The sequence below is a fragment of the Catharus ustulatus genome, chromosome 20, assembly GCF_009819885.2.
Source record: "Catharus ustulatus isolate bCatUst1 chromosome 20, bCatUst1.pri.v2, whole genome shotgun sequence".
NCBI classification, from domain to species: Eukaryota; Metazoa; Chordata; class Aves; order Passeriformes; family Turdidae; genus Catharus; species Catharus ustulatus.
The window spans coordinates 11,771,714-11,794,839 of NC_046240.1; the positions used below are offsets into that span (position 1 = coordinate 11,771,714).

General features: G+C 61.0%; 4 protein-coding genes across 7 annotated transcripts; 3 read left to right on the forward strand and 1 right to left on the reverse strand.

Moving 5' to 3' along the window:
* The first annotated feature begins 76 nt into the window (after positions 1-76).
* Positions 77-6,610, forward strand: TMC6 (transmembrane channel like 6). 2 transcript variants are annotated; one of them, XM_033076969.2, is made up of 21 exons: positions 77-177; positions 666-895; positions 1,001-1,119; positions 1,417-1,548; positions 1,656-1,814; positions 1,930-2,035; positions 2,128-2,224; positions 2,313-2,567; positions 2,784-2,974; positions 3,055-3,193; positions 3,275-3,430; positions 3,615-3,790; positions 3,933-4,014; positions 4,317-4,414; positions 4,545-4,640; positions 4,777-4,852; positions 5,095-5,228; positions 5,546-5,722; positions 5,910-5,988; positions 6,101-6,179; positions 6,458-6,610. In XM_033076969.2, the coding sequence occupies exons 2-20, from the start codon at positions 840-842 to the stop codon at positions 6,170-6,172; spliced, it is 2,400 nt and encodes a 799-aa protein (XP_032932860.1). In that variant the 5' UTR covers positions 77-177; positions 666-839; the 3' UTR covers positions 6,173-6,179; positions 6,458-6,610. The 2 variants fall into 2 exon arrangements, with proteins under 2 accessions (XP_032932860.1, XP_032932861.1); XM_033076970.2 differs by lacking the exon at positions 77-177 and having other exon boundaries at positions 207-895; positions 6,466-6,610.
* A 1,365-nt stretch (positions 6,611-7,975) lies between these two features.
* Positions 7,976-9,176, reverse strand: ARL16 (ADP ribosylation factor like GTPase 16). Its single transcript, XM_033076971.2, has 5 exons — positions 9,092-9,176; positions 8,917-8,972; positions 8,732-8,845; positions 8,437-8,552; positions 7,976-8,317 (listed from the first exon to the last, which is right to left on the reverse strand). The coding sequence occupies exons 1-5, from the start codon at positions 9,174-9,176 to the stop codon at positions 8,146-8,148; spliced, it is 543 nt and encodes a 180-aa protein (XP_032932862.1). The 3' UTR covers positions 7,976-8,145.
* Positions 9,177-9,271: 95 nt separating this feature from the next.
* On the forward strand, positions 9,272-18,496 carry HGS (hepatocyte growth factor-regulated tyrosine kinase substrate). Of its 2 annotated transcripts, none has more exons than XM_033076979.2 (21): positions 9,272-9,356; positions 9,717-9,801; positions 10,152-10,227; positions 10,619-10,711; positions 12,494-12,617; positions 13,479-13,531; positions 13,957-14,025; positions 14,228-14,352; positions 14,575-14,653; positions 14,741-14,839; positions 15,047-15,142; positions 15,478-15,516; positions 15,599-15,742; positions 15,903-16,116; positions 16,298-16,470; positions 16,601-16,741; positions 16,819-16,996; positions 17,068-17,201; positions 17,447-17,563; positions 17,720-17,815; positions 17,905-18,496. In XM_033076979.2, exons 1-21 carry the CDS (start codon positions 9,320-9,322, stop codon positions 18,007-18,009), a joined length of 2,277 nt encoding a protein of 758 aa, XP_032932870.1. In that variant the 5' UTR covers positions 9,272-9,319; the 3' UTR covers positions 18,010-18,496. The 2 variants fall into 2 exon arrangements, with proteins under 2 accessions (XP_032932870.1, XP_032932871.1); XM_033076980.2 differs by having other exon boundaries at positions 15,906-16,116.
* A 581-nt stretch (positions 18,497-19,077) lies between these two features.
* On the forward strand, positions 19,078-23,086 carry MRPL12 (mitochondrial ribosomal protein L12). 2 transcript variants are annotated; one of them, XM_033077092.1, is made up of 6 exons: positions 19,136-19,405; positions 19,516-19,593; positions 19,688-19,822; positions 22,146-22,288; positions 22,369-22,373; positions 23,074-23,086. In XM_033077092.1, exons 1-4 carry the CDS (start codon positions 19,136-19,138, stop codon positions 22,260-22,262), a joined length of 600 nt encoding a protein of 199 aa, XP_032932983.1. In that variant the 3' UTR covers positions 22,263-22,288; positions 22,369-22,373; positions 23,074-23,086. The 2 variants fall into 2 exon arrangements, with proteins under 2 accessions (XP_032932982.1, XP_032932983.1); XM_033077091.1 differs by lacking the exon at positions 23,074-23,086 and having other exon boundaries at positions 19,078-19,405; positions 22,146-22,434.
* Positions 23,087-23,126: the final 40 nt, after the last annotated feature.

Sequence of the window (23,126 nt, forward strand, 5' to 3'; positions counted from 1 at the left end):
AGCGCCGGGGCGGGGCGAGCGCGCTCGGTCCGGCGGGGCTGGGGCTCCCCCGCCCGGGCACACCGCGCCGCCCTGGTCCCGCACCGCGTCCCCTGCCCCGCTCCGTCCCGCCTTCCGCCCCGGTGTAACGGGGCACGGGGAGCGCCGGCCCCGCGCCTCGCCCGCCGACGGGCCCCGGTGAGCGCAGCCGAGGGGAAACGGGCGGGTTTGGGGGGTCCCGCCGCCCCCAGCCGGTACCGGGAGGCGGCGAGAGGGACGGGACGGGCAGGGCTCGGTGGGGTGGGGGCGGATCCGCACCCACGGCCCGGACAGTGGGCGGCGGCAGCCGGAGAACGTTCCGTCGGGTCCCGGTACCGGGGGAGCGGGGCTGGCGGGGAGCCCCGGGGTGGCCACCAGCCCCGAGCAGCGCTAGCCCGCCCCGCCGAGGGCGGAGGAGGAGGGAGAGCAGGGGAGGAAGGAACGAGCGGGGAACACGGTGGGCGGCACGGGGGTCTCTGCTGCCGTGTGCCCCCTTAGGGCCAGCGCGGAGCCGAGCTCCGGTACCGGCGCTCGGAGCCTTCGTGCCTGACCCGAGCGCTCCCGGGACGGCGGGCGGAACCCGCTCGGCGCCGGTACCGCCCCATCCGCCGCTCTCTTCCTTTCTCACGCCCGCCTGGTCTGATCAGGGTTAGTCCCAGCTTAGCCCCGCGGACTCCGCGCTCCCTGTGCCCCGACCCCGCCGCAGCGGCTCCGGCTCCGGCTCCATCCCCGCCCCGCAGCGCTTGGGAGCCGGGGGAGCTGGGGTCGCTCTGCTCACCACGGCAGCGCCCCTCTAGGAGGGACCCGCTCGGCCTTGCACGATGTCCCAGCCGCCTTCCATCACCCTGCAAGTCCCCGAGGGCACCGAGAGCGATGGGTGAGTGTGACACCCACCCCGCTGCCCTGCCGTGCCCTGGGACCTGCATCCCTGCTCCCTGCAGGCACCACCTGCCCGTGCCACCCTGTCCCTGTGCTCTTGCAGCCAGGAGCTCAGTCCGGACAACGAGAGAGCCCTGCACACCTCATTCCACCAGCTCATCCTGGAGCAGAGCAGCCTGATCGAGGCAGATCTGGAGCTGGAGCTGCAGGAGAGGAGCAGAGGTAAAGCGCTGCAGCCTCAGCCAGGGCAGGCTGGGGACAGTGTGTGTGCCCAGGGCCATCCTTCTGCCTGGGCCAGCTGTGTCACAGGTCGATGCTGTGGCCAAAGTATTTGTAGGAGCCTGCTGATGCCCTGGCCAGCGCAGAGCAGGGCAGTCCAGATCTTGGGGACGCAGAAAGCGTCTCTGGAGAAGGGGGGTGCTCTGGGAAGAGCATGCACCTAGCCTGTGTGCTGGAGCAGAGCAGCAGGGACACAGGGATGGGCCATGGGCTCTCTGCATCCTGCCTTCCCCCTCCCAGAGCCTCCAGCTTGCCTGGATACTCGAGATGCCTGTGCAGTGTCCTGGCCAGAGCCCGGGCAAGGTGAGGAGCACCCCAGCTACTCCTCTGCCTCCCTGCAGATCCTGGCCAGCATGCCCAGCCGCACCATCGGTAGGTGCCCCCCACGTTCCCACCCTTCCCCAGGCCCCAGAGCCCCCTGGAGAGCTCTCCTGCCCTCCCTGCCCTTCTGCCCAAGCCCTGCTTGCTCTGCTCCTCAGGACGCAGCCTTGGGGCCATCATCTCCCAGTACTGCAACCGCACGGCGCGGCTGCGGCGCCGCAGCAACCGCCCACCCCTGCAGCAGCTCTGCCGCGCGGCGCGGCCCAGCCTGCGCCAGTACAACCTGGACACTGACCCTGCCAGCACCACGCTGGAAGGTGAGGGTCCCCCAGCCTGTGGGAAGGCAGTGCTGACCACTGTCCCTACACTGGGTTGGGGACAGGCATGCCCTGACCCGGCCGGCCGTGTCCCACTGAGCCCCTTGGTCCCCAGAGAAGCGGCGCCTGCTGGTGAAGGAGCTGCTGAGCCTCTCACCCAGCCAGTGCAGCCACGTGCTGCTCACCATGCCCCTCAGCCTGGAGGAGAAACGCATCATCCGGTAGGACCCCTTCCATCAGCACCAGTTCAGCAGGACTCCTGCAGCCAGAGCTGTCCCTGTGGTACCCTGTGACACCCCTCTCTTCTGGGCAGGCAGCAGCTGAGCGGGCAGAGGGGCCCACTGGGGCAGCGTGCCCATCACTGGGCCCCCTTCTCATCCTGTGGTTGGCCCAAGGTCTGCATTGTCCTCGTAAGTCAGGGGCACAGGTCTGCACAGAGGCTGTGAGGGCTCCAGCGCAGGCTGCAGCCCCACTGCTCTGCCCTTTTCCTGTCCCCAGGGCTGCCGAGGTCTCTGGTACAGGCTCCTGTCCCTGCTCCGCACTGCACAGCCCTGGCACTATGCCCTGAAGCAGATCGGTGGCCGCTTTGGCTCCAGTGTCCTCTCCTACTTCCTCTTCCTCAAGACACTCCTTACGTTGAACTTTGTTTCATTCTTCATCCTCCTGGCCTTCGTGGTGGTCATGCAGGCTGTGTACCCCTCTGCAGCAGTCAGCCCCCAGCCCTTCACTGGCCTCGAGCTCCTCACGGGAGCGGTAAGCGAGGCCCAGGCACCCCCAGGCCAGGGGCTGCTCCGAGCCTGGGAGGCAGCCCCACTTCCCCACTGTCACAACACCCCAGTGCTTGCCCTCCTGGGCCCCAGGACCACTGGTGCTGTGGTGCCCTGAGGCTGGCACTGAGGTGCCAGGCTAAGCAGGAAGCTGCAGGCACTGCTGAGGTCACTGTGGGGCCCGTCGTGTTCTTTCCTGCAGGGCTCCTTCACAAACTCGCTGCTGTACTATGGCTACTACAGCAACGTGACCCTCAATGACCCCTGCAGCTCCAGCCCTGAGGGCAGCGAGTGCCCCCTCGCAGCCCCTCTGCTCCCCTACAACCTGCCACTGGCCTACCTGTTCAGTGTTTGGGTCTCCTTCCTTGTCACCTGCATCCTGCTGGTGTACAGGTGGGTCAGCAGCACCTGTGGCAGGGCCAGCCTTCCCCTTCACCCAGCCCCAATCCCTGACGCCCTTCACCTCACTGCAGCGTGTCCCGCTCTTTTCTGGGGAGCGTGAGGAGCTCCACAGCGGTCTTGGCCATCAAAGTCTTCTGTGCCTGGGATTTCAAGGTGGTGCAGAGGCGCTCGGTGAAGCTGCAGTGCGAGAACATCTGTACCCAGCTGAAGGTGGGTAGCGGGGCCATGCAGAACACCCCAGACCCCAGCCCTGCACCAGTGCTGTGTCCATCACCTGCTGCTCTCTTCCAGGAGCTGCTGGGGGAGCAGAGCTCTCGCTCCCGCTCCCAGAGCCGCTGCCAGGTCCTGGGGCACTACCTGGTGATGCTGCTGGCCTGGGTGCTGGCACTGGGCTTGGCGTCGGGCTGCGTGCTGGGTGTGCACCACCTCTCAGAGCGCATGCACACGGTGAGTGCTGCTCTCACCTGGGATCCCTGCCCTGGGGCTGGAGGGACAGGGCTGGGATACTGGGGAGAGAGGCCGGGACAGACCCACTGCAGCTCTGCTCCTGGCCTGGCGTTTGCTGCTCTCCCCAGGGACTCCACAGCTGGCTGCCAACAGCTGTGCACTCACCCCAGTACCTGCCCACCAGGTTCAGCAGGAGCAGCAAGCACAGGGCAGTGCCAGATGGCAGCAAGAAATCCTTCTGCTGGTCGTGCCCTTTGTGGTGTCCCTCCTCAATGCCGTGATGCCCCACCTGTTCAACTTGCTGGCCTTGTGGGAGAAGCAGGACTCCCCAGTGACACAGGTCTCCGTGGCAATCTTCAGGTGGGCTGGCTGGGGCTGTGGCAGAGGGGGCATTCTGCACCTTGGCAGGCAGGGAGGCTTTGGGGCCAGGCACCCCATCTGTGGGGCTTGGCCCCTCCATCCCCTGCGCTCAGGGACTTCTGGCACTGCTCCTGCTCCCCAGGAACCTCATCCTGAAGACGATGGTTCTCATCCTGCTGTGCTACCAGTGGCTCAGCCGGAGCATTATCTGCTCAGCAGAGGAGGTCAGCACCATTGCCTCAGGGCCGTGGAGGGCTGGGCTGAGCATGGGGGTGTGCAAGGAGCTGGTGGCATCTTCTCTATTTAGGTATCAGGAAGAAATTCTTCCCTGTGAGGGTGGTGAGGCTCTGGCATAGCTTCCCAGAGAAGCTGTGGTTGCCCCCATCCCTGGAACTGTTAAAGGCCAGATTGGACAGGGCTCAGAGCAGCGTGGTCTAGTGGAAGGGTGGGGAAAGAGATGAGCTTTGGGGTTCCTTCCAACCCAAACCATTCTGTGATTCTATGCCACACTTGATTGTCTCCCCAGTGCTGGGAGACGTGTGTGGGGCAGGACCTGTATCGCTTCATGGTGATGGATTTCATATTCACCTTGCTGGATACGCTCTTTGGGGAGCTGATCTGGAGGTAACGTACCCCGAGACGTGTCCCCAGCGTGGGGGCATCACTGCACCCAGGCTCTGCTGCCATCAGAAGGGGAAGGTGGGATGTGAAGTCCCCCGAGGCAGTGTAGGAGCAGAGTTCCACTTCTGCCCAGGCTAATCCTGGAGAAGAGGCAGAAGAAAAAGCAGAGGCCAGAGTTTGATATCGCCCGAAACGTGCTGGAGCTGATCTACGGGCAGACCCTGACCTGGTGAGATGTTTCTGCCTGGTGTGGCCCCTTCCTCTGCTGGCAAATGCCTTGTAGTCCCCAGGAGCCTTGTGGGTGCTGTAGCTGTGTCTCCCCTGGGGCTCAGACCCAGACAAGCTCATCTTTCCCCTGCTCCCAGGCTGGGTCTTCTCTTCGCTCCGCTCCTGCCAGCTCTGCAGATGCTGAAGCTGCTGCTGCTGTTCTATATCAAAAAGGTGTGATTCCCCTTCCCCCTGCAACTCCCCATGGGGTGAAACTGCAGGGACGCTGTGCCCCTGTCACTGCTGCAGCAGTGGTGCCACATGGAGCAGCCTCGTCCTTGTGGAACTGAGTGCGGTTTCTGGGCACAGGGTATCCCTGAGCTCACAGCTCCCAGTGGAGGGAGGGAGGGGACAGCAGGGTGCTCTCTGGGAGTGGTGTCCGTGGCAGCCCATGGGACACTGCTCCCTGTCCACAGACCAGCCTGATGCGGAACTGCCAGTCCCCCAGCAAGCCCTGGCAAGCATCACGCATGAGCACCCTGTTCATCACCCTGCTGTGCTTCCCCTCCTTCCTGGGTGCAGCTACCTTCTTCTCCTACACCATCTGGTCGTGAGTACCCACGAGCCCACTGCTCAGGGCACAGGACCCCCAGCTGCCAGGAGCAGGAGGGGCTGGGGAGACCATGGCCCCTGTCCCTGGCATCCCCCAGGCACGGGGTGTCCCTCCCAGCTGCTGGCACCTGCTCACTTCCTCCAGCTGTTCCTGGTGCAGAAGGCAGGGATGAAGACTCCCTTGTCCAGCCCTGGGGATGCTGGGGACAGTGAGGGTGGGTCCCTGGGGGGCTGAGACAGGCAGTGCCCTGGGCTGGGGCCAGTGGTTGCTGGGCTGCCTATTGCTCTGAATGTCCTGTTGCTCTGTTTGCTCAGGGTGCGGCCATCAGAAACCTGTGGTCCCTTCCGGGGGCTGGAAACCATCTACAAGTCAGGGAAGAGGTGGATGCTAGTGCTGGAAAAGTCCAACCCCAACATCACCTGGTTTGCCTGGGTGTACCAGTATCTGTTGGAGAACGCCTGCCTCCAGTTCTTCATGTCTGCAGCCCTGATGTGAGTGTGGACCCCAGCCCAAGGCTGAGCCCCAGGCCCTCACTTTGAGGGCTCTGCTGCCACAGACCCGAGCAGGGCTGGGAGCCAAGGTGTCCCTCCAGAGCCCTGTGCCCCATCCCAGTGCCAGGAATACAGTGTCCCTCAGCTTCCTGGCTGGCTGCCACCGTCCCATCCTCTGTCATTGCAGAGCTGTGATCTACTTCAACATCCAGGTGGTCAGAGGCCGCCAGAAGGTGATCTGCCTGCTGCAGGAGCAGATTGCCAAAGTGCGTGAGCTCTGCCCCTGCCATCCCCGCTGCTGCACAGCCTGCTGCAGCCCCAGCAGCACTGCCACTCAGGCACCCCACGGTGCTCACTGCCCTGTCTCTGATGTTGCAGGAAGGGGAAGATAAGGCATTTCTCATCCAGAAGTTCCAGAACGTTTACGAGCAGAGACGCAGACGTTCCTGAGTCCCAGGTGGGGCCAGCATGAAGGGCAGTGGGGAGGGGCAGCTGCACCCCAGAGCTCAGCCACGTGCACAGGTGCCCTCTGCCTGTCCCAAGGGATGCATGAGCCTTGGTGTTACTGAGGCACAGGTGCCCTGTGCCTGTCCCAAGGGATGCATGATCCCTGGTGTTACTGAGGATCAGGGACAGGGAAGAGGATGGAGGCAGGCCTGGGACAAGGACCTGGAGAGAGATGACACTTAAGAGTCCCCACTCCCATATGGGATCTTAGGTACTCTGTATTCTCAGCTCCACAGGAAGGAATGGGATGGAACAGACTCCGCTTGCAGCTGGGACTGAATCTGTCCATCACAACACAGCGTGGGAAGCTGGGGACCCATGGAGTGCTGGGGAAGATCCTCCCCTCCTGCCACGGCCAAGGACCCATTGGGGCATGTCACTGGGAGTGCTGTGTCTCTGGGAGGCAGCAGGTACAGGACCAGGGCTGCTGTCACACCCCAGGGCACAGCTCCCTGCAGGACTGCCTCACCAGCACAACTCTGCTCCTTGGGGACTCACTGCCTGCAGAGAAAGCTCCTCAGCTCTCCTTCCTGCCAGTGTGCTCTGGGCTGTTCTCAGAATCCTCTGGGGATCATGGAGCTTTCTCCACAACCACCTTCACACTGCTGAGGGACAGCAGACGTGGAGCCAGGAGCTGCCAGGCATGGACCCAGCTCCAACCCAATGCCTGGCTCGCCAGGAGAGCAGCTGGCCAACTCCAGTCCCACAAACAAGGTCACTGGGCCACCCCCAGCAGCCCCGTACCCACTGCACTGGTGGATGGGATGGACTTGGAAGAATCACCGAGATGCTGAGTGCTGGGCTGGGCTGGGCTGGGCTGGGCTGGGCTGAGCAGGGACAATGGGCTCAAGCTGACCTGGCCCATTAAAGCTCTGCTGCGCAGGAGTGCTCTGGGTGGTGTCTGACCCGCTGGGTTGGGAGCAGGCAGGTGGGGTTGGTGTGTCAGTGCTGTTCATGGTGGTGACTCAGCAGCAGTGTCAGAGTGTGCTCGGGCTCCTTGGCACTGCAGAGCCCAGCTCAGCCCACGCTGCTGAGCAAAGGCCATTGCCACCCCCCTGCCACTCACCATCGCACTGCAATAGCTGCAGCCCCCAATAACTCCTTTCCATGTCATGCTGTTGGCAGCTCCAGGCCCTGGGTGGCACCGCCCTGGTGCTGCAGCACTGTCGGGCCCAGGGCAGGGCGTGCTGTGGCACGTGCCTTGGCACCAGGGCTGCCAGCCCAGGCGTCTGTGTGCCCAGCTGGGCTGGGCCATCAGCGTGGGCACAGGGTGAGCTACCAGCATGGACAGACACGGCTTGGGCACGTTCTCTAGACAACCCCAGCTCTTCCTGGTGGTGATCCTGCCCCTCTGCTCAGCCCTGGTGAGGATACAGCTAGCCCAGAGCTGGCAAGTGAGACAGCCCTGACTGAAGCACCCCAGTCACTGGCCTTGCCCTAGCTCCTGACACCCACCCACCCAGTCCTTCCACATCTACCCAACGTCACCCCACTGTGCCTGGGCTGGCCTGAGGCTTGCACGGCCAGAGCAACAGCCTGCAGCCCCAGGTGCACTCAGTCTTAAACCCAGGGGCCTTACCCACCCGTGCTGTGCTCAGCTCGTGCTGCTGCAGCCTCCAACCCCACTGCAGGAACCCCTCCTGTGCCTGGAGGTGCCAGCACGATCTGGCCTCTGTGGCTTCTGCTTGTCCCTTCCCCAAAAGCCCAGGGTTTCCCCCCTGAACACAGGGCAGCCACCAGCCTGGACAGTTTGGTGGGAGTTTTCCTGTTAAGTCCTACAGGGATCCAGTCCATCAACAGCTCATGGCACTGTCCAGGGCTGTGCTCCCAGCCCCAGGCAGGGCAGCTGCTCTTTCACCACCTCCTCCTGTGACAGGATTGTCCTGGGCTGCCACGGGCAGCTGGCAGGGCTGGGGTCAGCAGGGGTCTTTGAGGGTGGTCCGAAGCCACTGCAGGACCTCGGCCAGGCCGGTGCCATCGCGGGCGCTGGTCTCCAGCATCGTGATGGGCTGTGTAGCACAGGACACGATGTCCTGCATGCGGAACAGCGACTTCATCTCCACCAGGGACATGTAGCAGGGCAGGTCACTGTGATGGGGTGGGGGGAGCTGTGTCAGCCAAACACGGTGGCTCCCGTGCCCGGCCCAGGCTCAGCTCGGGCACAGCCGCTGCTCCTGGCACCCCCAGCCCCGGGTGACCCTGCTCACATCTTGTTGAAAAGAACCAGGACGGGCACAGAGGCGAGCGGCGCTGCAGAGAGCACAGAGAGCAGCTGGATGCAGGACGAGGAGACCTGCGTGGGGTTGGAGGCATCCACCACGAACTGGAGGGAAGAAGAGAAAGCGGGGTGCGGGTGTGCCGGCATGGCACACGGAGGGAAATCCCACGGAGGGAAATCCCACTGCGGGGCGAGCCCGAGGGGACCGACCAGCCCCGGCCGCGCCTCTCCCCGCGCCCATCCCTCGGGCCCGTGGCCCCGGGACGGTTCCCGGTGCTGCTCACCAGGAGAGCGCTGCACTCGCTGTAGTAGCTGTGCCAGATGGGGCCCATGCAGCCGCCCAGCTCCCGCACCGTGACCCTCCGCGGCAGCCGCAGGTCCGTCAGGTTGGTGCCCACCTGCGCGACAGGCGCCGGGCTGGTGCGGCCGTGCCCCGCCGCGCCCCGCAGCCCCCCGGCCCCGCACCTACCGTGGGCAGCGTGGCCGGGGGCTCGCCCAGCTCCGCGGGCTCCTCGGCGCTCAGCTGTGCCTGGCGTTAAGGACACACTGCGGCTCCGGGATCGGGCCGGGGGTGCGGCCCGCCCGGCCCCCGCCCGCCCCCCGCCGGCCCGGCCCTCCCCGGTGCCCCCGTGCCGCACGGATATGGCGCAGCCGCCGCACCAGCAGGCTCTTGCCGCCGCCCGCCGCCCCGAGCAGCAGCAGCGTGGGCGGGCAGCGCGCCGCGGCCATGGCGGAGCCGCCCCCGGAAGCGGCGGCGCCCGGCGGAAGCCGGAAGCGGAAGGGCCGCGGCGGGGCGGGGGACGGAGCGGGCCGGAGCGGTCGGACCGGGCCGGAGCGATCGGAGCGGGCCGGGCCGGCGGCGGGCGGACACCATGGGGCGCGGCGGCGGCACCTTCGAGCGGCTCCTCGGTAGCGGCGCGGCCCCCCCGGCGGGCGGGACGGGAACCGGGTCGGGGTCCGCAGCGCTCGGCCCCGGGGGCAGGCGGGCCCGGAGCACGGCACCGGTTGGGCCGGGCCGGGCCGGGTCGGGTCGGGTCGGGATGCCGCAGCCCGGGCCCGCTCGGGAGGAGCGGCAGCGGCGGGGCCGGGGTTACGGAGCGGCCGGGGGTGCCCGAAGCGGGCGGGTCGGTGCTCTCCGGTGGGATCGGGGTTTGTCCCCGGGCCCGGGGCAGCGCCACGCCCGGAGCGCTCGCAGGGACGCGGCGGTGGCGGAGCGGAGCCGCGGGCACAGCGCGGCTCACGGCGGCCTGGTGGGTTCGTTCGTTGCAGATAAGGCCACGAGCCAGCTCCTGCTCGAGACAGACTGGGAATCCATCCTGCAGATCTGCGACATGATCCGCCAGGGAGACACCCAGTAAGTGCCCCGGGGCTTTGGACACGCTGTGGGCACAGCTCTCCTGTCTGCGCAAGGAAGGAGACCCTTGGAGCGTCACATACCCTTCCATGGGAGCATCGAGGGGCTGTACAGCATGCCTGGTGTACTGGCGTGCTTCCTAGATCCCAGATTGCCCCTGGCTTGAAACCCTTAGGGAAAATGAAGGTTGAATGCGCTTATTTCTACTCAGTTTCGCTCAGTGAATCATGTACCCCTGATTTAACTGCCCTTCGTTTCAGGGTGGAGGTGGGTGGGATGTCAGCAGCAGGTGGGATCTTCTCTCAGATCCTTGACCCCTGAGCCCATGTCCCCTCTTCTCCCCCACCCAGAGCGAAATACGCCGTCAATGCCATCAAGAAGAAAGTGAATGACAAGAATCCCCACGTGGCCCTGTACGCGCTGGAGGTAACAGCACCTGGCTGGGAGCACAGCGGGGGCTTCTGACTGCCTGCCTTCCTGCAGCACAGCGTGGAGCCAGCCTCTTCCTGACTCCAGCACAGAGGTTTTGGGGTGATCAGGCCAGGGCCTTCATGCTTTAATTCCACCTTGTCTTTGGAGCAGGCAGAGCTGAGACGTGGGCTGCTCTCCTCAGGGTTGGTGTGCACAGAGCAGAAGCCCCCAGCCCCCCACAGCAGTGAAGGGCAGCTGGCTCCCAGTGCAGGGAGGGGGTTGACACGGCCCAAACACCTCATTGCTTCAGTAGGGCCCCTTGTTCAGCCTGTAGTGTGTGCTGGGACCCCCACAGGTTACAGGGGAGGCAGGAAGCTGTTGGCTGATGTTGTCTTGGCCCTTGCAGGTCATGGAGTCAGTGGTTAAAAACTGTGGCCAAACAGTCCATGATGAGGTGGCCAATAAACAGACCATGGAGGAGCTGAAGGAAATACTCAAGGTAAATAGATTTGTTTTACTGGCATTTTTTTCCCTATGGAAAAGCAGCAGCAGTGGGAAGAAATGTATGTGTTCTCTCTTGTGTCCCCTTTGGGTTAGGAACAGAGGGGAAGCTGGAAATGCACTTCAGGAAAGGGCAAACTCTTGTGTGGTGTGAGAGGGTGAGTGTAGGCGGTGAAGGAGGGCTGCTGGGAAGAGCAGAGGTTTGTCTGTGCTGTGAAATGGCAGGAATGTGCTCCAGAGGCCTGGGCCATGCCATGGTAAATGCTCCTGGATGCAACACTTGGGTTGGGACAGCAAAAGAAAAGATGATGGCCTGGCACCTGTACCAAGGACCTGGGCAGTGGCAAGGTGAATTCCCTCTCGTGGGACAATGTGAGACACATAGGCAGGTAAAGCAACAAAGGAAAAACCAAGTGGAGCTGCCTCTGTGTCACAGCCATTTCATTGTCATGTGGAGTTGTACCAGAGCCCTGCTGGATGTGACCATGGCTGCTGGCACTGACAGGTTGTTGTTACAAGCTGTCACCAGTCTGATGCCTCCTGGAGCTTTGTGTGTCCTTGGACTGAGGAACTCCATTAGTGAAGCAGAAATGAGAACTCCTGTCTGCAGCTCCCATTTCAAAACAGCAAAGCCCAGACGAGCTTATTAGCATCATACTGTTCCTTCCTTACAGCTTCTGTCTTCCACCAGAAATAAACAGTCAGGTGACCCAGATCTTGGAGGATGAGCTGTGTGAGTCCTGTTACCTCGCACAGCAAGCAGGGTGTGTGTCCTGTCACCTTCCTGTTGGGGCTGACTCAGTCTCCATGCAGGATCTTCTGAGGCAGGAACGCTGCTATAGCATGAGAGGTACCACAGCCACTCCAAGGGCTGAGGAGATCGAGTCAGATCCAGGGATTTTGTGGTTCCCTCAGACCTTGCCTGCCTCAGGAGTTTCACAACTGCCCCATTCTCCTCCCACACTTGGAACTTTGCTACTTGTGAACACCCAATGCTGGTAAAACAGTCCAAGTTCTGATGAGGTTCAGGGCTGTAACATGTACAGAATGCAGGGTTTTGCCAAATGTTCTAGAAGCTGGAGCTCCAGGAATTGTCAGTAAGTGATGCTGTGTGGGCCAAGGTCTTGGCTAAAATCAGAGCTTGACAGTGCTCCTGTGCTTCCTGGGGATTTCTGGAACAGCCAGTCATGTGGATGTGATCACTTCGGCAGCTGATGACACAGCGGCTCTGAGGCTGGCTGAGGTCACAACAGGCTTGCCAACTTTTCTCCAGTTCCTTGAAGTGTGATGCAGTTGCCTCTGTGTGCAAAGGGCAGCTGTCCCAGCTGTCCTCACAGTGTCACATCCTGAGATGCCTTTGAGTACTCCTGGAGTGGAGGTGCTGACACCCCCCACACTGTCAGGGGCAGGCAGGGTGGGCTGTGCTGGCCAGGGGCTCCCAACGTGTTCTGAGTGTGGGATGGGGGCTCTGGTGAGGGCTTGGACAGAGCTGCTGGGCTTTTGCTGTAAGCATTGAGGCCACAGCTCTGTTCAGGTGGTCTGTGCTGCTCCGAGGACGTTCTGTTGTTTGTACTGGAGGGGGCAGTGGACCGCTGGAGGGGTTTGTTGTCTGTGCTGTGCGTTGTCACTGCTTGTTTCTGACAGCTCTTACCTCTCCTGAGTACTCTAAAGTCTCTCTTTCCTGAGTGGTATTTCTGGATTCTCTTCAAGGGGTTCACACCATCCTTTGCGTTTCAGGGACATGTTCTCAGATGTTTTTTTCTCCTCCCTTCCTGTGCAGAGGCAAGTGGAGACCAGTGTGCGCAGTAAGATCCTGTACCTCATCCAGGCCTGGGCTCACGCCTTCCGCAACGAGCCCAAGTACAAGGTGGTGCAGGACACCTATCAGATAATGAAGGTTGAAGGTGAGCACTGTGGCCACAGGTGAGGGCACGCCTGGTGAAGCAGCTCTGCCATGCAGGGGCCTTGGCAGTTTCATGCCTGCTGTGAGCAAAATCTGGACTTGGAGCACTGAAGTCTTCCTTGGTTCCCAATACCCAGTGAACCCTTCAGGGTGATGAAATCCTGCTGCAGTGGGACAGTCCGGTGGTCCCAGGACCAGGGCAGCCTTGCTCTGGGCCTCCAGCCCAGCTAGTGCCTCAGGGCTGGCAGGGAGACCTGAAAAGCAGGTTCTGTGACTCTTCTTGGGGATACTGGCAGCGAGTCATCACGTCCTCTAGGAGGGACTCTTCCTTCCTCACAGGCTTTTGTTCCTGATCCCAGGGTACATCCACATTCCCACTTGCTGACAAAGTGTTGGTGTGACATTTTCCCTTCTGTCCCAGGACAGCAGTGTCACTTCAAGGGCAGGGACACGCTGCTGCCTCTGCTTCCTTCTGTGCACCACAGACTCTGCAGGCAGTGGCACAAGCTTGGAGGGTCAGTCCATCCTGAGCTGGTGCTGCCAAACTCTGGCCCTTCAAGGGCTGAAACTCACAGCTCTGCCTGCCCATCCAGTGGGCTTTTTATCCCCCTCAGTTCTAAGTACTGAGAAATAATAAACCTTATTCAGAGGCCTGTGATGTCCCTTGTGGGTGTGTGAGGAAAACAGTTGGGGATTGTCCTCAGATCAGAGCTGAGGGGGTCCTGCTTCTGGTGTGTCAGAGGGAGGTATTGGTCAAGACAAGAGGTGCTGCTGAGCTGGCACATACAGCATGAGCTTGCAGGCACGTGGCCTCCCTGTGCCAGAGGACACCTCTCACAACAGGGCTGCATTTCTCCTGCAGGTCATGTCTTCCCAGAGTTCAAGGAGAGCGATGCCATGTTCGCTGCAGAGAGGGTGAGCTGTGCTGGGGGGAGCAGCTGGGACTGTGGGACACACCTGCTTTCCCATCCCCTTCCTGCCAACCTGCAGGTCTGGCATCCTTGTGTTCTGTGAGGGTTGGAGACCTTGCTGGGAGAGCTGAGCAGGACAGGGAGTCAGAGCCATCATTCCTCCTGCTCACTGGCCTTGCAGCAGCTTGGCAGGCTGGACGTGGCAGCAGGGCATTGCTGAAGTGAATGCTGTGCACTTTCCTAGCAAATCTTGCACTGACCAGGAAAGCATCACAGTCTCTAAGGAACATAACTTGTGGGGATTAATATTTCCTGTTGAGCTGCAAATGCCTCCAGCCTCCCCCATGAGACATGGATCCCAGTAGCTCCTGAAAGGCCCAGTGCCACTGCACTCCTCCCTCCTTACACAATTTCCCTTGACCCCTGCAGGCTCCAGACTGGGTGGATGCAGAGGAGTGCCACAGGTGCCGGGTGCAGTTTGGTGTTGTGACACGGAAGGTGGGTTCTGCTCCTGCCCCTCTGGGCTCCCTGCTCCACACAGCCCCTGGGACTTGCAGAGCTCCCTCCAGAGCTGTGTGGAAGGGTGCTGGGGACAGGCCATGTTTCCTGCTGCTGGCAGGGAAATGACAGGAGTGTCTGGGTGATGTTGGCTGAAGGAGGAGTGTCTTGCCACCACACTCACATCTCCTCTCCTTCACAGCACCACTGCCGGGCCTGCGGGCAGATCTTCTGTGGAAAATGCTCCTCCAAGTATTCCACCATCCCCAAGTTTGGGATTGAGAAGGAAGTGAGAGTCTGTGAGCCCTGCTATGAGCATCTCAACAAGTCAGTACCCTTCGTGGTGGGTTTCTTTGCCTGTGGCAGCTGGGACTTTGAGGGGGGAAGCATGGTGTGGAGCTAGCTCCCTGCAGAACACAGCTGTGCAGGCTGGGCTGGGCCCTCTTCCTTCCTGGGAGTGGGGCTGGCTGCTGTAATGTTGTGCAGAGCTGGGCTCTGGTGCAAAGAAGGGAGCGAGTGTTCAGTCCATACTGTCACCTGTCACTACAGGAAAACTGAGGGTAAAGCTGCTGCCTCCTCCGAGCTGCCCCCTGAGTACCTGACCAGCCCCCTCTCTCAGCAGTCCCAGGTGAGTGGCTGCCCCATAGGTGATCTGGTGATCCTGACCTGTTTGTTGATCCCACTACTGATCTCCTCTTCATCTTTCCGCTTCCAGCTGCCTCCAAAGCGTGATGAGACAGCTCTGCAGGAGGAAGAGGAGCTCCAGCTGGCTATTGCCTTGTCTCAGTCAGAGGCTGAAGAGAAGGAGAGAATGGTTTGTTTGCTGCTGGCATCTGGGAGGGGTTCTTGCTCTTCAGCCCAGCTGTGCTGGGCCGTAACAGAGCTCTGGATATATCCTGGTGTGAACAAGGCACAAAGCCTGTGGAATGAAAGGGTGAAAGCAGAGCCAGGCACAGGCTGTGTTGTGGTTGGTTTGGAGAAGCGTGGCCTCTCTCTGAGTTGGGAATTTCCTCTTTTGCAGAGGCAGAAAACAACCTACTCCATGTACCCCAAGGCTGAGCCCACTCCTGTCACGTCGTCGGCTCCCCCAGCCAGCACACTCTACTCCCCACCTGTGGTACGTCCATGGCAGCTCCTGTGCATGGCCTGGCTGGACACAGGCCCCTTCCTGAGCCCGAGTCTGCCCTGATTATGTCCAATTTAATCCCCATACTGAGGGAAAATATTTGCCCCTTTCAACCCCTTGCTCATTCACTGTGTTTTGGGCAAGAAGGTGTGTTCTCAGCCAGGACTTAGATGCCTCCACTGCCTCCCAGCTTGTGTCTCCTTTGAGGCTCTCACTGGTGCTCAGCACTTGTGGTCATACATGTCCAGGTCTGAGCTGCACATCTGTGTGGGACCTGGTGATCTCTGGTTTTGCTGAACTGCATTTCTCCATTTGTCTCTTTCCAGAATTCCTCTGCTCCCTTGGCCGAGGACATTGACCCAGAGGTAAGAATCCTGGTCCTGCTAGTCTGCAGCACAGGCCTGCTCCTGCGAGGCAGTGATTGTCACCTTCCTTCTCTTCCTGCAGCTGGCTCGGTACCTGAACCGCAACTACTGGGAGAAGAAACAGGAGGAGGTTCGCAAGAGCCCCACACCGTCAGCACCCCTGTCCCTGACAGAGCCGGCTGTGCAGCCTGGGGAAGCCCACCCTGCTCCTCTTGGCGTGGTTGAGGTAAGAGGGGGCCTGGGCCTGCATCTGGCACCTGCCGAGGGGCAAGGAGCACCCGACTCTTGGGCTCTGCAGGCTGGCTGCTGGCTCTTGGTGCTGGCTGCTGGCTCTTGGTGCTGGGAGGTCACATCTGACTGGCTGCCCCATCCTTCCTTCCTTCCAGCAGCAGTACCAAAACGGTGAGTCCGAGGAGAACCACGAGCAGTTCCTGAAGGCGCTGCAGAACGCAGTCACCACATTCGTCAACCGCATGAAGAGCAACCACATGCGAGGCCGCAGCATCACCAACGACTCCGCCGTGTTGTCCCTCTTCCAGTCCATCAACAACATGCACCCGCAGCTGCTGGAGCTGCTCAACCAGCTGGACGAGCGCAGGCGTGCGTGGGAGCTGGGGGAGCTGCTGGCCCTGGGCGTGGGTGGGCAGGAGCCAGGGCTTCCACAGAGTCTGGGTTCAGCATTGCCCTGACGCAGTCTCACTGGAGAGAGGCTCGTGGGGAGTGCAGGGGCAGTCCAGGTGCTCTGTCCCTGTGTTCCTGAGGCTGTCCCTTCCCTCCCCAGTGTACTATGAGGGCCTGCAGGACAAGCTGGCCCAGATCCGGGACGCGCGTGGGGCTCTGAATGCGCTGCGGGAGGAGCACCAGGAGAAGCTGCGCCGTGCGGCGGAGGAGGCAGAGCGGCAGCGCCAGATCCAGCTGGCACAGAAGCTGGAGATCATGAGGCAGAAGAAGCAGGTGAGGCAGGGAAGCCTGTCCAGGGTGTTCCAGGCCTGCCAGCACTGTGGTCCAGCACAGGGATGGCTGCCCTGGTAGGAGGGGTTGTGTGGAACCGTGGCTCCCGGCCACCACAGCCCTGTTCCCACAGGAGTATCTGGAGATGCAGCGTCAGCTGGCCATCCAGCGACTGCAGGAGCAGGAGAAGGAGAGGCAGCTGCGCCTGGAGCAGCAGAAGCAGACCATCCAGATGAGAGCTCAGATGCCAGCTTTCTCACTGCCTTATGCCCAGGTACAGCTGCTGGGGTGGGCTCCCCCTGACAGGTTCCAGGGACTGTGGCTTTAAGCTGCCTTTCCTTGTCCCACCAGCTCCAGGCCATGCCCGCAGCCAGTGGGGTGATCTACCAGCCCTCGGGGCCCACCAGCTTCCCTGGCACGTTCAGCCCAGCTGGCTCTGTGGAGGGCTCTCCCATGCACAGCGTGTACATGAACCAGGCTGCGCAGGGGGGAACTGGCCCGTACACTGCCATGCCCGTCACCGGGACAGGTACCTGGGGCAGCCCCTGGGGTAGGGCTGAGCCCAAGGTGGGTGCTCCAACCTCTGCTCTCTCCACCCAGATCCCAGCATGGTGAATGCCTACATGTACCAGCCGGGTGCCAGCAGTGGGCAGGGGCCTCAGCAGGGGCCAGCAGTGCCCACCACCACTCCTGCGTACTCATCCTACCAGCCCACACCCACACAGGGCTACCAGGCAAGTGGGGCAGCACAGCCTGCAGCCAGCTGGGACAAGGGTTGGGGGTTCTGTGGGGCTGGGCAGTGTACCCAAACTCAGCAATTGGATCTCTGAGCAGGAGAGAGGATGGGCTGATTGGTTCCAGATCTACTGTTCTTGCTGTGGGACTGGGCTGGAGTTAGATCCAGTTCTGGGCTCAAGGGCCTTGTCTGGAGATGGAGGCATTGCTGCCTGCGCCACCTCTCACCAGCTTCTCCCCACAGACTGCAGCCTCACAGTCGCAGAGCATCCCAGCCATCTCCCAGGCACCCCAGTCGGGCACCATGGGCTACATGGGCAACCAGTCTGTCTCCATGGGCTACCAGCCCTACAGCATGCAGGTGAGCGCTCCCTGCCTGGGCATGCAGGAACAAGGCAAGGCTGGGCTACAGGAGCCATCCTGGGGGAGGTCTGCTGGAGGCTGGGGCAGTCACCACTGCCCTGTGCGTGCTGCACGTACCCCAGCCCCCCTGACACCCACCCCCTCGTTCCCACAGGGTCTCATGTCTGCCCTGCCAGGCCAGGACACAGCTCTGAGCAGCCTGCCAGCCCAGCAGTCCTACCTGCCCGGGCAGCAGCCCCTCTACCAACAGGTGAGTGCCACCAGCCCAGGGGTCAGGACCCAGCAGGGCACGTGTGCTAATGAAGCCACACACTAACGAAGCTGTTTCCTCTGCTCCAGGTGGCCCCAGCTGCGGGGCCCCCCCAGCAGCAGCCCCCAGCAGCGCCTGCCCCTGGGCAGCAGCCCCCGGGCAGCGGAGAGGCCCAGCTCATCTCGTTTGACTGATGGCAGCCGCAGGGCACAGGGCTCTCAGGGGCCCTGTGGGTCCAGTGTAACACTACTCTTCATCCGAAATCACTGTACTTCGACTACTCGTCCTGCCCCCCGGCCCCGTGCCCCAGGGCCGGTGGGGCCGTAGGCTCCTGCTGCCGGCTTTGGGGACCAAGGGGCAGGGCTGCAGCCCCCCGTGCCCTGCAGCCTGGGGCAGCAGCCCCCCGGCTCACCCACCCTCCCTGGGCAGCTGGCAGCCCCTGGGCCCGGGCAGAGCTCGCCCTGCCCCTGTCGTTGCCCCGGGCTTGTGGCACAAGCCCCAAGGGTGCAGTGCTCCAGCCCTGCCCGGTCCCCGGTGCCAGCTTTGTCCCATCCCCGCTGAGTCCCGCTCCCTGCAGCGCCTCACGGGCCCGGGGCCCTTCACCGGGCCGTGCCTGTCCCCGTCCCCGCCGCTGTCGGCGGAGACCGAGCGCTATCGGTGACAATAAAGTGTTGGAACCAACTGCGGTCTCGTGTGCTGCGCGGGGCGGCGCGGCGCCCACCGGGACATCCCGCCAGCGAACCGGGCAAACGGTAGCCAAGGGATGGCAGCAGCTCCGGGGTGCAGAGCCCTTTATGCTTTTCACCCGCAGTACTGGCCAGCCTCAGCTCAAATTGAGCTTTGGCCACGAAAATTTCCCTCCTACAGTGTCTAGAATGTTTCTGTGCTGTAGATGCATAAAAATTATTAAGCTTTATGGAGTATTAGAATGTATTACTGCAATTTGGAAAAGTCAAAAAATGACAAGGCTTTCAGACTTTATTTTTGTTTCTTTTAATTTGCACTCATTATGCTTCAATTCTACCATTAACCACGGTGTACAGTGTAGAAGTAGAACTAGTTCTCTTTCCAAACATTCCGGAGAGGAAGTAATTTCTGTTCCTTCAGGCATGAAGTTTTTTTTTCTGCCTCATTTAGAAATGATAAATAACAATGCATTCATTATGATTGATTTGCTTTCCTGCCGCCGCGGTTTTGCCTACATCTCCCATCACTCCCCGCTTCGCCGCCGCTCTGTCCCGATTGGCTGCCCGCCGGGGCCGCGCGCGGCGCGGGGCCCGCCGGGAGCGCGGGCGGAGCGCTCGGTGTCCTGGGGCCGCCATGCTGCCCGCCGCGCTGCCCGCCGCCCGCCGGGCGCTGCTCGCGCTGCCGCCGCTCCCGCTGCCGCCGCGCCCGCCGTGCCCCGCGCCCCGCGGGCTCCCCGCCGGGCTGCGGGCGCTCGGCACCGGCCCCGCGCGGCGCTCGGAGGCGCTGGCCGGGGCGCCGCTGGACACGGCCGCCAAGGACTACTCGCCCAAGGTGCGGCAGCTGGTGCGGGACATCGCGGGGCTGACGCTGCTGGAGGTGGCCGATCTGAACGCGCTGCTCAAGGTGGGTGCGGGGGGCGGCCCGGCCTGCCCCGGTTCACCCCGGCCCGGCTCAGCCCGGCCCGGCCGCGTGCGCCGCCTGACCGGCCGCTGGTGCCGCTGCTCTTCCCGCAGGAGACGCTCAAGATCCCGGACGCGGCGGTGATGCCCGCGGCCGCCGCCCCCCAGCTGCCCGCGCAGGCGGCTCCGCAGGTACCGGGCGCTGCGGGAGGGGCGGGAGCGGGGCCGGGCGGGCGGGGCCGGGGGGCGAGGCCGCGGGGCTTCACCGCGCTGCGGCTGCTCCCAGCAGGAGGAGGAGGTGGTCCCGCTCAAGAAAGAGAAAACTCATTTCACCGTCCGGCTGACGGAGATGAAGGCCACTGACAAGGTGAAGCTGATCAAGGAGGTGAAGAATTTCGTGCCAGGAGTGAACCTCGTGCAGGTGAGGAGATGCTGCCCCAGGCTCTGCTGTGTTGCCCCCAGGTCCAGCAGCCTCGGCTCTCTGTTCAAAGGGAGCCTGGGTTTGTGCATTCAGAAGCACAGTCTGTGTGCATCTCAGTGCAGAGATGTGGGGAACAGGATTTGGTTGCACCTTTGTCTGGCATTTTTCGTTGTCAGAAGCAGGGGGATGAAGGAGGAGGCTCAGAGCAAAGGGCTCAGAGATGTCCATGCCAGCCTCAGCTTCTCCAAACGCGAGAGCTGCTCTGAGCTTTCTTGCAGAGCTCGGGAGTAGCCAGCATCCCTTCCTACAGCTGAGTTTGGCTTGCCTTTCCCAAAGCCAATGCATTTCTGAAGTTAAATGAGCCTCTCTAATTCTCACATCTTGCAATCCAGGCTTCCAGCTCTTTTCAGGGCCCTTCATTTTATAGGTGATGCTGCTTCTTTCCTTGGAGGAGATGAGCCTCAGCCCTGGGCAGTGTCTGAGCTCAGGCCCTTGACCTGCGATGTGGGCTCAACATGTTGGGTGATGAAGCTGCTGCTGCTGAAGCATGTTGATGTGCTGCACTTCACAGGGTGATGCTTTCGTGCCTTGGGGTCAATAGTAGCACTTTCAGTATTCCAGCTGCAATGTTGAGTGTTGCAGTGTCTGCTCCTGTTATAGCCCAGGAGAGCAGAAGTGTTTGCAGATAATCTTCTGACCATTCTTATTGCTGCGTTGCAAAGCCAGCAGAGAAAGTCAGTGGAACAGGTACAAGTTTGGGGATAAGTCCCATGGGACTGCCAGTGTGGTTTCTCTGGAAGTTGTTCATCAGTCCCAAGCAAACATGAAAATACCAAACCCTGTAGTGGACACAATCAGCAGATTATTAGCTGGAGAGCTGATGCTAACTGAGCTTGGCTTTGCATGTGGCACCTGCTAGGTGAGCTGTTCCTAAGTGCCAGTTATTGCAGGCAAACTCAAGTGTGATGTATCCAAGCCCGTCAGATGAAACACACAACACAAACAGTTGTGGGGGTTCTGCCTGCAGAACCTGTGTTCAAAGTGGAGCCAAAGCCCTTTTATTGTAAATTTTACTGCCATCCAGTCAGGGTGTTTTTTACAAGGTTTGCGGGGGATCTGCCCATGGCCTGTGGGGCTGCTGATAGTATGGAGGGAAGCACATACAGCGATTGCTGTGATGAGACAGGTGCATGATCTGCACGCACCACCTGAGGCTGGCTGCACCTCAGGACGCTCACTGGGAGCTGCCCAGCAGATGCTTACCCTGTGTTGCCACCAGCCCTGGCCTCTGGCTGGACTGGGAGCATGCTGCCTCTGCCCCATGGCTGCTGCTGCCTGGGTCCCACTTGGCTTGGGTTCTGCTCCTCTTCCCACTGAACACCAGGAACAGCTGCTTGTTTTGACCAGGGCTGCTTTGGAATGTGGTCACACCTTGCTGAGCAGAGTTCAGAAATCAATAACCTGTGTTGTCTTGCCTGTCCTCATCGCAGTGAACCTGAACAGGCTCCTGTCCAAATCCTGTCCTGGTGAGCAAAGGCATTCCTGCCCCACCAACCACTGCCCACACATCTGTGCCTTCTAACCCACCAGAAAAGCGTATTTCAATCACCACAGACCCATAGGCATTGAACCCAGCAGGGATCAAAAGGATAAAACTGTTGTGCCAGCTCAGTGGCCGGTCCAGTGGGTGCTGAACTCTCGAGCTGTGAGAGATGTGAGAGAGCAGGAGCTTGTCCCCCTGGGCTCGGGTCCTTCTCTACAGCAGCACTGCAGTAAATTCTTTAAATTAGCTCAACAGTTTTTCAACTCACCTTAAGTATTGCAGTGCTGCTTAGTACCAGTAGTTTTGCTTTAGAAGCCCCTAAAATGTCAAAATACTCTGTTGTTAAGCAGTCTGTGCTGGAGCTCTGTTCTAGCCAGTGCAGCTGTACCCAAACCCTGCACTGGCCTCACCTCCTGCTGGTACAAGAATGTGACCAAAACACTGTCAGTGAGCAGAGCCAGCCCAGCGCTCAGCAGGTCACTGCACGGGGCTCTGCCTGCAGCCACACCTGCGCAGGCTGGGGTGCACATCTGGGAGCACCGTGCACAAGGTGGAAGAGTTGAGGAGCAGTGACCCACAGGAAAAGTCCCAGCGGATGTGTTAGTGCTCGTGGTCAGGTTTGGCTGCCTCTGGTGGATGTTCAACTGTGAGTCTCGGGGTTTGTGCTGGTCAGTGAGTTTCCATGGTTGGCTTAAGCAGAGGTCAGGATCATGGCTCCAAATCCAATAATCCAGTTAGTGAAAGCCTGTTTACGAGCCTTGTACTTTGTCCTTCTTGCAGGCAAAGAAGCTGGTGGAGTCCCTTCCGCAGGAGATCAAGGCGAACGCCTCCAAAGAGGAAGCAGAGAAGATCAAAGCGGCACTAGAGGCAGCAGGAGGGACTGTTGTTCTGGAGTAGTCCCACCATGGAGAGACTGGTGCTGCCCAGGCTGGGCTCCGGACCCTTCCGAGGGCGTGTGGCACAGTGGGAGCGCGCTCCCGAAGAATGCTGTATGGTTTGGTGGAGCTGCTACTTCCTGCCATCACCATGAACTCTACCTTATAAATATCCAAAAAAAACTGTAAAACGATTCCTCTTTCTCAAGTGCCGGTTATTCCCATGCTCCCCATTTCATGGAGTCAGAATGGTTTAGGGTGGAAGTGACCTTGAAAGATCATCTCGTTCCAGCCCCTTGCTATGACCAGGGACACACTGCACTAGGCGAGGTTGCTCCAAGCCCCGTCCAGCCCGGCCTTGAGCATTTCCAGGGATGGGGCAGCTACAGCTTCTCTTCACAGCAGCCTGTGCCAGGGCCTCACCACCCTCACAGCCAAAAATTTCCTAATATCTAATCTCAACCTACTCTTGAGTTTGAAGCCGTTCCCCCTTGTCCTGTCACTACGTGCTCTTGTAAATAGTCTCTCTCCATCTTTCTTGTAGGTTCCCTCCAGGTACTGGGAGTTGGTACCAGTGCATCACCCACCTCTTTCACTGCCTTTTGCTGATGGTTTCACCTCTCTGTTAATTATTAACGAGAAGAACACACTTCCACAGGTTGTGAAGATGTGTGTGGGGTGGGAAGGTGCATTGTAATTCCCGCCGCGCTCAGGGTGTGCACGCTGATAACGCTGCCGTTTGTACCGTGCGTCCCCGCCTTCACCCCGCGTGTCACTGATGGCTTCACCTCCCCGTTAATTAACCCCTGTTAATTATTAACGGGAAGAGCCACCTCCCCGGGCCGGAAATGGGGATGTGTGTGGGGTGGGAACGAGGGTTCGGAGC

Bases quoted from the DNA above. Each gene is read 5' to 3' on its own strand.
- TMC6 (XM_033076969.2), top strand. From the start codon at position 840: ATGTCCCAGCCGCCTTCCATCACCCTGCAAGTCCCCGAGGGCACCGAG. The intron at 4,853-5,094 runs GTGTGATTCCCC...CCCTGTCCACAG, and splicing joins TGCTGTTCTATATCAAAAAG to ACCAGCCTGATGCGGAACTG. The intron at 5,229-5,545 runs GTGAGTACCCAC...CTGTTTGCTCAG, and splicing joins TTCTCCTACACCATCTGGTC to GGTGCGGCCATCAGAAACCT.
- ARL16 (XM_033076971.2), bottom strand. From the start codon at position 9,176: ATGGCCGCGGCGCGCTGCCCGCCCACGCTGCTGCTGCTCGGGGCGGCG. The intron at 8,973-9,091 runs ATATCCGTGCGG...AACGCCAGGCAC, and splicing joins GCTGGTGCGGCGGCTGCGCC to AGCTGAGCGCCGAGGAGCCC. The intron at 8,553-8,731 runs GTGAGCAGCACC...TCTTCCCTCCAG, and splicing joins GCGAGTGCAGCGCTCTCCTG to TTCGTGGTGGATGCCTCCAA.
- HGS (XM_033076979.2), top strand. From the start codon at position 9,320: ATGGGGCGCGGCGGCGGCACCTTCGAGCGGCTCCTCG. The intron at 10,712-12,493 runs GTAAATAGATTT...CTTCCTGTGCAG, and splicing joins AGCTGAAGGAAATACTCAAG to AGGCAAGTGGAGACCAGTGT. The intron at 17,816-17,904 runs GTGAGTGCCACC...CCTCTGCTCCAG, and splicing joins AGCAGCCCCTCTACCAACAG to GTGGCCCCAGCTGCGGGGCC.
- MRPL12 (XM_033077091.1), top strand. From the start codon at position 19,136: ATGCTGCCCGCCGCGCTGCCCGCCGCCCGCCGGGCGCTGCTCGCGCTG. The intron at 19,594-19,687 runs GTACCGGGCGCT...GGCTGCTCCCAG, and splicing joins CCGCGCAGGCGGCTCCGCAG to CAGGAGGAGGAGGTGGTCCC. The intron at 19,823-22,145 runs GTGAGGAGATGC...TCCTTCTTGCAG, and splicing joins CAGGAGTGAACCTCGTGCAG to GCAAAGAAGCTGGTGGAGTC.